Source organism: Anabrus simplex, chromosome 5, assembly GCF_040414725.1.
Source record: "Anabrus simplex isolate iqAnaSimp1 chromosome 5, ASM4041472v1, whole genome shotgun sequence".
Taxonomy (NCBI): domain Eukaryota; kingdom Metazoa; phylum Arthropoda; class Insecta; order Orthoptera; family Tettigoniidae; genus Anabrus; species Anabrus simplex.
In genome coordinates this window covers 353,775,328-353,787,901 of record NC_090269.1, presented here as the reverse complement: position 1 = coordinate 353,787,901, position 12,574 = coordinate 353,775,328, and the positions used below count along the sequence as shown (strand labels likewise).

The 12,574-nt window shown below is 37.1% G+C and overlaps 1 protein-coding gene across 1 annotated transcript in view; it reads left to right on the top strand.

Annotated features, from left to right (window-relative positions):
* LOC136874905 (collagen alpha-1(XII) chain) overlaps nucleotides 1–12,574 on the top strand; it is a 107,084-nt gene that overhangs the window by 37,076 nt on the left and 57,434 nt on the right. The window contains exons 6-8 of the mRNA XM_067148608.2: nucleotides 2,742–2,768; nucleotides 4,058–4,252; nucleotides 9,769–9,931. Coding sequence (XP_067004709.2) covers nucleotides 2,742–2,768; nucleotides 4,058–4,252; nucleotides 9,769–9,931 — 385 coding nt within the window. The remainder of the gene's footprint in view (nucleotides 1–2,741; nucleotides 2,769–4,057; nucleotides 4,253–9,768; nucleotides 9,932–12,574) is intronic.

The following is a 12,574-nucleotide window of genomic DNA, read 5'->3' as shown; positions in this document are numbered from 1 at the left end:
TGCACTCCTACATGAAAGTGGCGCTAGGCCGATTCAACAGGGGCTATTCCCACACTAGGGAGGTGACTCGTATAAGAAAATTTTAATACATAAAGAAAGAGAAGAAAATCGGTTACGAAAACGTAGTCACCTCAGATCAAAATGAAGGGGAGCTTGAGAGGGTAAAACACTCTCTATCCCCGATTTACAGTTAAAGTAACATGAAAATTTTATATCGAAATGGTATAGGTTACATCAAAAACGGTTTCGGACCTTCCCTGAGGATTAAACTGCTGAGCTAGGAAGAAAATAAAGATGTTAAACGGACATTACCTTTTTGAAGGGCTGCTGACTGATGAAAGAGGCGCTTCCCGCCTCCTGCTATACTTCCATACACTAAGCTAGATGTTGTACGAGTGGCTGAGAGACCAGAAAATAAGCAGCTTTTATACCCTTGTGGAAGATTCGAGACCTTTCATGAATAATTAAGACACACCCACATGCGTTTATTGGTCGGCTAAAAGTTACAAGTCAAAAATGAAGAAGAAACCTGTGATTGGAGGGAAGTTAATTACAGAAATTACTGATTGGGTAAATTCAAAACAGGCAGAAAGAAAGGATTAATATTGCCAACCCACCAACAAAAGAACGAAGTTTAGTAAAGACAACAACTTATGAATACAAATTTTCTTCAAAAAAGGTTCCTTCACTTCGCACCAGGGTGCATGATCATAGTTTTTTAGGCCGTGACATCTATAAGGGAAAGTCCACACTTCTTGATCACTGAAAAACAACAACAAATCGAAATACACACAGTGACATCTTCTGAGAAATTGTGGAATTAATTCAGTCTTTAAAGTTCAGCGTTTCTCCAGTAGAGAAGTACTTTAAGGCAGAAATTCCAAACGTGCGGCATAGAAGTGTACCAGCCGGTACTATTATTATTATTATTATTATTATTATTATTATTATTATTATTATTATTATTATTATTATTCAGACAAGGAAATGACCAGAGCATAAGTTAAAGCACTAAATTTTGAAATTTTATTTCTTTCCTCCTGTTTTTTTTTTGCTTGTTTAAAAATTTGGCAGATATAAAATCTGAATAAACAACAAATAGTGAGCTCATGAGCTCTGATAACAACAGCGGACTATAAGTCCAAAAATCGTGTACAAGAACAAGAAAAAATTATCCACATGATAATCTATAAGGGATGAGCAATATAGCTCTACACCAGTACACTTTCATAAGAGCATATTTGCTCCACTAATTTACATCCTAGGAGACTGAGCTCCAAAAGTTACTGTAGTCCAGGCTCTCAGAGGCACAAGCTTCTTACAAGGTTATGCTTGACAAACTACAAATAATGTACTTGCACTCACTTCTGCTCAACACTTTGTTACACACAGTCTTTAAACCATTACAAATAAACAGGGGCAATGAGTGCCCATTCTAAACGGCCTTAATGTACAAAAAGAAAAGGTTTAATATGAATCACCATGAAGAAAATGCTAGGAGATGAAACACTTGCACTCCTTTTTGAACAACTCCTAAAACCCTAAGTGGGCTTATGGCCTGAAGTTGCAGAGGCTAAGCCTATTCTACAGAGTGGTGACTAAACGAGGAATATTAAATCCCAAAAAATGTGTTAAGAATTTAGACGTTTAGAAAATTTTAGTCACCCCATACCAAGTTGAATGGGAATCAACAGAGGGTGATCATCCTTTGTTCCCTTAGTTTACATGTTTCCCAGCAGGGATTAGAACAGAGTCCTCAGACTTGCCAAAAATCTACATTTAAACCATAAATTAGGACTTTACATAAAATAGAAGAGGTTTGAAACCTTCCCCTCAAGCTATCTGCCGGAGTTATCACATATTAAGAAAACTTTGCCATTACCTTGCTTGCTGGGCCTTCCGAACGCTGATCTATGGCCCCTGCCTCCTTAATACACACTGCACACGATCAACTGGAGGGGTGAAGATGAGAATACGGCCTTAAAGTACCCAGCTTTTATAGCATTTCAAGGGGAAGTTTCCAGAACTTTTCACAGATAGGCTGGATGCCTCTACACACCCCCAAATTTTAATTGGCTAGAGAAAATATTCTAAAAATTCCTGATTGGTTAATAACTAAGGAAGAAGGAAGCCGCAGGAGTGTTGACAACTTTGATACATGAACAAAACACTCTTCACAAACTTAAGGTTTGCCACCTTCAAAAGATTGAAATTCCTGTAAGAATTAATTGTCCTTAATCCTGCCAGATAGAGATATCTAACTGTTGAAAATTGAAGCATCTTGAATAAGATTAGTTCCAATTCCATAACATAGATGGCCTTATAGAAGACGTGCAGTTTAACTGGATGGAGAAGGCGTACCCCCGGTATAATGATAATGATAATAATAATAATAATAATAATAATAATAATAATAATAATAATAATTTTAATAATTATTTAGGTGCTGGCTTTCCAGCATGATGACAAAGATTTCAGTCCCACTTACTGCAGGCAAATATTTCATCCAAAAATATTAAGTAGGCTTGTTACTATGAACTCTCATCCTAAACCCAAAATTAGCCAAGGTGGCTTAAGCAAATACAGAAATGATTAATGTAAACTGAAGGCATCACCATTGTCCGTTAAATTTTCTTACCTTAATTCAAAGGTCACCACATTTTTGCTCTTCAGGACATGACAAAGCACGGTTATATAGTGGTCATAATGATGATAATAAAATACTATTTATATTGTTTCAGCTTACCTGTACAACAGTGATCTGGATTGTAAGTATTACTTTTACTTCATATTTTAATTATTGGTACTACTGTGCACATAATGTGAAATTTTGAAATATCTACCAATAAGAAAACTTAATAGAAAAAATTAGTAATTTTATTAGCTGGACCGCCCCACTATAAAACTGAATTACCGTACTGCAAATGTTTCAGGAACTAAAGTTTAAAATTCCAAAAATTCCAAAATATGAATATATTAGCAGAATGGCATTTATTTGAGTTGTGGTCAGAACTCTGTATAGAGGGATTATATTGCCTGGTGCCAGAACTGTAATTGGGGTACATCTTATAGGCTACTCTCTTTGGATTTTCATAGCCTGCCGTGCTGAGCTCTTTGAAACTCCAGCTTCTTATCCAAGTCATTCTCTAAGGATTTTGTAGGCATATGTTCCAATTTTTTCATCGATTTCATTTACTTACAATTTATATATTTTCCCACCCTGTAGAGGGATCAGACCAACAGTTCAGGTCACAAAAAGCTAAGTATCTGGCATATACAGTATAATGTACTTGGTGATTATAAATCAGATGCACTGAATACCACATATCGTCGCTGCCGGGGCAAAACCTCCTATGTGAAATATTTTAGCTTAGAACTTTGGCCCGGTACGGTTCTGTCATCTAAGGTGCAATATTCTGTGAACATTGTCTTCATAATGTATGTGCTTCGGGTCAGTATATCTCCAAAACTATTATCACATAGGAGGTTTTGTCCTGGTAACAACGATATTCTACATTGGATGAATCGTTTGAAATTTCAATACGAGGTACACAGAGCATATCAGAGCACTCAAGTGTAACACAAAAATTACATTAGTCAGAGGCCCTGGGCTCAATTCCCTCCCAGCACCAAGGATTATAATACTGAACTGAGGGCTGTAACGTGTTTCACTCAGCCTTGTGAGGCTAGCTGAGGAGCTGTATGATCTGAGAGTCACAGCAGCCAAGCAATATGGCTGAGGATTTCGTCATGCTGACCACGTGAACCTCTAATATGTGTTGGCCAACTGTTGGACAACAGTTTTGTTGGCAGGCCAATGGTCTGTATGTGCTATATATTTTTGTTCAGTAACTATGAAGGAACATTGGTCATATTTCTAGGGTCTTAAGTTTTTCTCTTTTTTACAACACTACAAGCAAATATCAGTTATCCTTTATAGTTAAATTATTATACTCTTGTAGATGTCGCTTTGACGAAAATCTTTCAGACTAGTGTACATTAGTTTCTGGCTGAAAATTTCTTTCTTCCTTAATTCTATTTTGTATAATCTATCCAGGTTGCATGCTGCTCCACGTCCCAGCCCATGGTCAATGGGAACCTGCTCAGTGCAGTGAAAGACCTGGTAACCTCCACGACACTTGTTCCATTTTGTGTGAGGAGGGCTATGAATTAGTGGGAGATTTGAAGCTCACCTGTACAGAACATGGCTGGTATGGGGAGAATGGCAAGGGACATATACCATCATGTCACAGTAAGTTCTAGGTGTATATAAGTAATAGCATTGCAACAAGTAAGTGGAATATAAGTGAATATTTAGGTGAGTGTACTACAGTGAGTTTCTGTCACTGGATGGCTGGCAGGCGCGCCCAGCTTGTCTGCCTCCTGTTGACTCATCACTCCCCACTACACAACATAGCAACAAGGACAGAACTTAACTCACTTTATCGGTGCATGACATGAGATAACAATTAAAATTAAGAAAATAAGTATTACACAAAAATTAGTAATTAAGAATTAAGAAAATAATCTCAAACCTTATGGCAGGAGATGTTGAAAATGTTCTCCTTCTGCATCCACACATTTCTGGCATCACCTTAGGAAACTCCAATTCACACGCATAAGTTTGTCTTCTGTAATTAAGGCTATTTCTCTCTGGATTTTTGTAGCGTGCCATGCTGAGCTCTTCGAAACCCCAGCTTCTTGTTCAAGTCATTGTAGGGATTTTGTAGGCATACGTTCTAATCTTTCTGCAATTGCAGCGTGTACTTAACGAGGGAAAAGTATCCCTCGTTAAGTACACTTTTTTTAACACTTCTTATAGGGTAAAGAACCACTTGCTCTCATTTTGTTTACGAGTTTCTGCACGGTCTCTCCATGTGGAGGGCATACAACTGGAAATTGTGTTTCAAATAACCTAACGACTTCCCTACAAGACTCTGTTTTCACATAATTACTATACATAAATACCCTTTCCTCTACCGTGTACACATGTGGAGGCATTATGAGAATTACCCCGAAGTAGTACTTCGCAACTCAAGAACAGTTAGAGCGAGAGATCAACACTTAATAAACGTTCTATGCATGGACCTGAACTGATGAGTCAAAGTGAGGCAGATAAGCTGGGCATGCCTGCCAGCCAACCAATAAGAGAAACACTCTGTTTATGTACTGAACATGACATAATAAGCTGAAAGTTTATTTCAAGTGGAATATAAATTATCTGAGATAGGAAGCATGCCTGTTCCTATACTCCTTCTTAGATTCCTATTGTTAATGTTTTAGATACATTTTACGTGTGTGTATGCTTGTAGATATTGACTATGAAGGCAGAAGGCTGATCTTCCTGTTTTAAAAAGATCAGAGGGCCATAATAGAGATAAAGGGATTTATAAAAGAGTCAAATTTGGGAGAGGAGTTATACAGGGATGTCCCCAATTATGTATATGTTTAATGTTAATAGCAGGTTATCATGGTTCTTAAAATGTTTTTTTACAATTAGTTTTTATGTTGCACTGACACAGGTCTTATTGCAACAATGGGATAGGAAAAGGCATAGGAATGGGAAGTTAGTGGCTGTGGCCTTAATTAAGGTACAGTCCCAGCATTTTCCTGGTGTAAAAATGGGAAACCATGGCAAAGCCACTATCCCCCGGAGGAGAGCTCACAGCAGTAGCATAGCCAGGATCGGCCAATGGGGGGGGGGGGGGGGGTTACAGTTACAAAATTAAGATATAACATAATGAAAGTTCAGTTTACAATCTAAAATCTAATTTTCGAGGCTTCCTAGAAAATAAATTTAACACATCTGTTGGTTTTACAACTATGTCTCTGTGAATGTTCAAGGGAGCCAACCCGTTGAGTCGACTTTCACTTGTGGTATTTCTGAGGTAGGTTTTAAGGCGTCTTAATGTTGAAAATGATCTCACTGGCTGCAGTGGTGACAGGTAGGGTGGCAAACACTCTCAACAAGCAGTAGATTGCAGGGAGTTTATCTTGATCACATAAAAGAAGTTTATTGTTTACTGTCAGTTTCTATTTATTTTCTTTTTGTGAAAGTTCAATGGGGGGTTCTAACCCCCAGTAACCCCCCCCTGGCTACGCCCCTGGCTCACAGCTGCGTGCCCCTAACCACACGGCCAATTTTAATCACCTCTAGGGTGACCAACTGTTGAAGGAAGGAATGAGGGACAAGACAGTCAAAGAAAAGGGGACGTTCCACATTTTGGGGAACAGCTACATTTTTAGCTCTAATTTTAAAACAACAAAAAGTTAAATTTTAAAAAGCATTGCGTTACCAGTTTCCCTCTTTTCTTGATGAAGAGTACTCTTACTGAAGTAATAACCTAGAAAAATACATGTCACTCATCATTATTGTACAATTTCTTTTGCAGTCTGTAGGTTGAAGAACCTTCATCTGAATGAGAACATGTTAAAGTTAACAAATTCCAAAGTAATAAAATAAACATTGGACATTTTATAGTCGAAATGTTATCACAATTTTTTAAACTGGAAATAGGGGGAAAATGACATATTGATGGCACTTCTTAGTTTTATTAGTTACATGAAATACTTTCTAACAGCATTTTTTGGGCTGATGACCTATATGTTAGGCCAATTTAAACAGCAAGCAAACAAACATCAGCACTTGTTCTAAAGTCCAACCTCTAGTTGTATAGAAATACTGAAAACCTCAACACAAGTAAAACTATTGCATCATTTATCTTGTTTGAAACTGTATTACGAAAGCCAAAATTTCTTTTTCATTCAGTAGATCTGGAACATTTCCCCAAAGATCCTATAACATGCTTCTTTCCACTTTCAAACACTCACGCTCTGTTTAGTTGAAGCTAGATGGCAGGACAGTTACTTATTGTGAAAATTAATAACGATGATAATAACACAAATATTTGTTCAGATAGAAATCATGACATTTGCAGGACAAATGACGTTAACTGTTTACAGTTAATTACAAGTTCACTTGCATTTGAGTTTTCCACTGTACTCATGATCGTGGTCACTGCATACCAGCATCTCACACTCCTGTTCTCCAGTGACTCATCACAGACTCACGACCATATGCTTACATTCACTCACTTGTATCTGATGCAACATTGATTCATTGCAAGTTATAAATTTCATTCTGTATTGATGGCTGTCACTTTACAGATAAAAAGGTCTTATGTTTTCCTCCTTTCAATACAAAAAATCCATCTATATTAGATGGGATAATCTCTAAACATGTTTCAGCCTATCTAAAGGCCATCTTCAGTAGAAACTAAAATGTTACATGTACATGTAAACAGATAAAAACACTGAAAATTGTGTGAAATTAAAAGATAATGATCGTGATTAACATATTAAAAACACGTGTGAATGTTGAGGTAAAAAATCCTCTCATCTAAAAACTCTTCTGGTTAACATAAAACTTGCTAGTTTTTTAAAAAAAAGTGGAAATATGTGTTGCTCGACGTAGTGAGACCATCAGATAATGAGTGCACATCATTTGCAATGGGAAAAAAGATGGAATGGAATAGTGAAACAAAATTAAACTAAATATTGCATGAAAAGAAAGAAAGGATATAGGCCCAAACAAACTTACTCATTAGGATGCTGTTGTCTTGAGTGGTACGATCTTGTCAGTCTCCTGTCCCTGTTGACACTAAACATTTGTGTAGTTAGCAGCAGGTCAGAGCTGATGTGGTTGAGAGGGGAAGTGGGAGGGGGAAGGTGAAGGGGTAAGGCATGGGAGGGGGATATTGAGGGAAGAGCGGGTCTAGTTCCGGAATGTCGATGGGGAAACTTATTTTTATTTACAAAATGCTGACAAATGAGCGGAACAAATGTTTCAAGTAAACTTTCTTCTTTTCATTAATTTCATTTAAGTTGTGTGAAGAATTACTGTACTGGTCAATATCAATATAAATATTCTCAAGTATATTTAGATAGGCTGGAACATGTTTAGACATTATCTCATCTAATATAGATAGATTTTGTATTGAAAAAGAGGACAGTATAAGTACTGTTCCATCAGTACTTTTGTCATCCGCCAGCCCCGCACCCTCCCAGCATTCATTATCACAGTATGTTCGTTGAGGACTAAGAAAAAAAATCTAATGGTATAAAAGTTAGTGCAGAACTGCTACATTATACGATGTGCTGATGATATAGTTGTCATGACAGAGACAGAAAAAGTGATGAATCAAAGAATAGAAACTTTGACAACTCCTTTGTGGAAGTGATAAATATCATTATTGATCCGTTTTGAAGATACTATATGTAGGATGCTAAAAATTTTTTAGTTTTTACTTAGTGAAATTTGGTGACAATTACCACCATTTCTGATAATAAAGCATCAGTACTTCATGTGGACCACTGCTGCTGGACACTGTCAAGTGCCCTGTGGTCTTGCCTATTGGTGCAAGTCACTTGCTTTCCCTTAAACTGTCCCATGTTAATGTTGTGTCATCCTTTGTAGGACGTACCCTAGCAACCTGATGCTATTGTCCTTCACAACTGATAGTTTGCAGCCAATGTTATCTATATCATCAGTGAACATTGTTTTTCTCTTGACTTTCCCACTGTAATATGTCAATTTTGTATCTTAGTATTTGCATTTTAATTACAAATCAGGTACCTGATTTATGCCTTGAGGTGGTACCATGACTGATGATGCCCTCAAGGAAGGGTGGAACATGTCTCATATGGAAATAATAATAAATTCCTAAATGTTTAAAATTTCTAATGTATGAATGAGTGACATAATTTAAAAAAAAATAGCATCCTTTGTGGAAACCGAAAATAAATCTCTAGCTGTGAGTAAGGACAACAAAGAAATTAATGCTAATGTAGTGATAGGAACCTCAAAAATAGAAACTGTATTTGAGAAGCATGGTCACTGAATTAAATTAGGAGACTGGCAGCAATAACTGGAAAAGCTTTCAACAACAAATAAAATATACTGTTAATAATAATAATAATCGTATGGCCTCAGCTACCGTTTGCAGACATTTCGATTTGACACCATCTGGCTGTCTGCTCGTCAATTTCGACATTCCGGCTTACTCTGTCTGCCATCTAGCGGACCTAGAGTAAACCGGGTCTCTCTTGGGTGTCTATGGCTGAGATTTAATTAATTTTGTCGGGTAAATACCAAATGTATCACCAGAGATCTTTTACATGCCGACATCGTACGACATGGAGTGTCGAACGGACTTTTTTCCGCCCTTTAAAAATCCGACTACCTCTGCCGGGTTTGAACCCGCTATCTTGGGATCCGGAGGCCGACACTCTACCACGGATCCACAGAGGCAGCAAATATACTGTTATTGATATGGTATGCAAGGAATTTAGATAAGAAAGAATATATCCAAAACCTTTATTAGGAGCACAGTGCTGTATGGAAGTGAGGGTTGGACTAATGGTAAAAATTAAATAAAAAAATAAAAACAGATAGAAGTTGTGGAGAGAATAACATGAACAACATGGATAGGAAAGAAAACAAATATCGAAAAGAGAACATTTATTTATTTATTTTCTACTAAGAAATAAATGGATATCAGAAACTTAACAACAACAAAGAACAAAAACTTGATTGATAATAATATGCATGTAGGAGTAGGCACATCAAATGGTACAAAATTATCTGTACAATCTTTATCAGTGAAGGAGAGAAGTGTTGTCTCGTTACTTTTCCTCTGCTTCCTTAACTTTTATTTCACTGATGCCACAGTTCTTTATTATCTCACATTAATACACTTTTTTCCTCAGGTGTGGTGATGGTAACACGCTCCATGTTTGATCGGATGGATGAAACTTTAGCTCCTCTGGACAATGTTGGAATTCTATTCCTGGTTGACCAGTCCACCAGTATGAGTATACTGGATTTCCAAGAACAGACAGCCTTTGTAAAAATGATTGTGAATAAGTTTTCGTAAGTATATAAAATTATTTATACAAACAATATTCTTGGAACTGAGTTCATGTTTTCAGTGCACAAAATATTACCAGTAACTCTTCCTATTGGTAGAGTAAACATCTAGTTTAATGAATAAAACTGCTTCTTCAGTGTGTGTTTCCAACCCTTGTCCCATTTCTCTATGGGGTTGGTATGAACTGAGATGAATCTTCATAGCGAGTTTTTTCGACTGGATGCCCTTCCTGATGTCAGCCTCATAGGAGTTAGTGAGATGAATTGAATGACATGATATATGATAGTAGGAAGGGATAGGGTGAAATCCAGTACTAGCACATATCCCCTACTCCTGTCGAATAGCACCCAGGGGTCTGCTCGACGCTTCATGTTGCCATTCGATGTACGAATCCCCACAGCAACAAAGACCAGAGACATGCCCTCACTCTATATGAACACTGCAGAGAGGTTTGGAATTCACTCCATGCTTTTAGCACAAGATCTAGTGATCAGAAATTGTATACCACCACCTCTCATACGCTGCTGTCCAACATTCTGATGGTGAAAATGTTTTCGACCAATGCAACTTGATGCGGCTAACCACTGTGTCAGACCACGTAGACTCGACGCCTTAAAGATCATGGCCACCAGGCAGGCTTCATGGTTATTCACCTGAGATATTACAACAAAATATCTTCTAATCCATTGAAGATATTGATATTCTGTTTTAATATTCTTAAATTTAAAGTTAAAAACTTCATCACTGATCCGTATTGAACTGATAATTACAATGCCAAAAAGAGAGAGATGTTCCACCTATTTAATACAATAATAAATTGTTTCACAAATTAATGTTGCAACATGTTTAATATGGTTTGGGACCGATTTCGACACATATCCATGTCATCATCAGCCGATACAAAAAATGGCAAGAAGTCAACACACAAAAAACATTAAAGGGTAATTGTAACACTTATGACACTTTCTTGAAGAATTAATAATTGAAGTTCTTGTAGCACTTTTCAGTGAAGATAATTTTTGTAGATATCTTAGGTTCTTGAGCACTCTTGCTGTAGATCTTGAAGTTAAAAAAGGATGCAGCATAATTCATAATTATTCATAATTCATAATATCGTTATTCTTGGCTTTCTAGACTGGGCAGATATGAAATATTGTTCTATATTTTTCCATGGGATTGTCAGTAATGGAGATACTGGCACCAATGTTGTTTTTCTTTTATGAAACTAAAGAAATTTCTGCCACTGGCAGTAAAGTTCAAATTATGCTGCATCCTTTTTTAACCTCAAGATCTACAGCAAGAGTGTTCAAGAACCTAAGATATCTACAAAAAATTATCTTCACTGAAAAGTGTTACATGAACTACAATTTTTAATTCTTCAAGAAAGTGTCATAAGTGTTACAATTACCCGTTAATGTTTTTTGTGTGTTGACTTCTTGCCATTTTTTGTATCAGCTGATGATGACATGGATATGTATAAAAACTGGTCCCAAACCACATTAAACATGTTGCAACATTAATTTGTGCAACAATTTATTATTGTATTGAATAGGTGGAACCTTAAATGGTATGAAGGGGATATGAAATAAAAAAACCAAACCAAACCCCATGGCACTACAGCCCTTGAAGGGCCGTAGCTTATCAAGTCACCGCTGCTCAGCCCGGAGGCTTGCAGATTACGAGGTGTCGTGTGGTCAGCACGACAAATCCTCTCGGCCGTTATTCTTGGCTTTCTAGACTGGGCGGATATGAAATATTGTTCTATATTTTTCCATGGGATTGTCAGTAATGGAGATACTGGCACCAATGTTGTTTTTCTTTTATGAAACTAAAGTAATTTCTGCCACTGGCAGTAAAGTTCAAATTATTTTAAATTTAGTTATGTAAGTAATTTTTACATTGGACAATTACTTTTTGAAAGTTGAGAATATATCGTACAATTGTTTGCCCAGTTACTATCTATGGAGCTGAGTGCTGGCTAGTAACAAGACAGTACAAGCACCTACTTCATGTTATGGAGATGCGTATGTTGTATTGGTCAATGGTAATCTCTTGCCTTACGAATGACACTATCACACTATTCGGCAGAATATTGGCATCACCCTAATAAATGAGAAAATGCGTGAGAGATGTCTCTGATGGTATGGCCACATCATGTGCGCAGCACTTAACACCATTGCCGATACTGCCTACCATCTTAAAATCAACAGAACTTGACCAATTGGAAAACCAAAACAATGGTGGCCAGATGTCATCAACACTGACATACAAACTTTCCTCCTACAGTGTAATGATGTTTTCAATCATAGGAAATGGTTTTCCTTGATCTGTCAAGTGGACCCTACATGAGTAAGATAAATGCTTGGATGAAGAAGAAGAATATTTGCCGGGCTAAGTGGCTCAGACACTAGAGTGCTGGCCTTCTGACCCCAACTTGGCAGGTTCGATTCTGGCTCAGTCCGGTGGTATTTGAAGGTGCTACGTCAGTGTCATGTCAGTAGATATACTGACACATAAAAGAACTCCTGCGGGACTGAATTCTGGCACGTGAGCATCTCTGAAAACCATAAAGGTAGTTAGTAGGTCATAAAAACAAATAACATCATTATTTATTATAATAAGAATATTTATAAATTATCAATCAA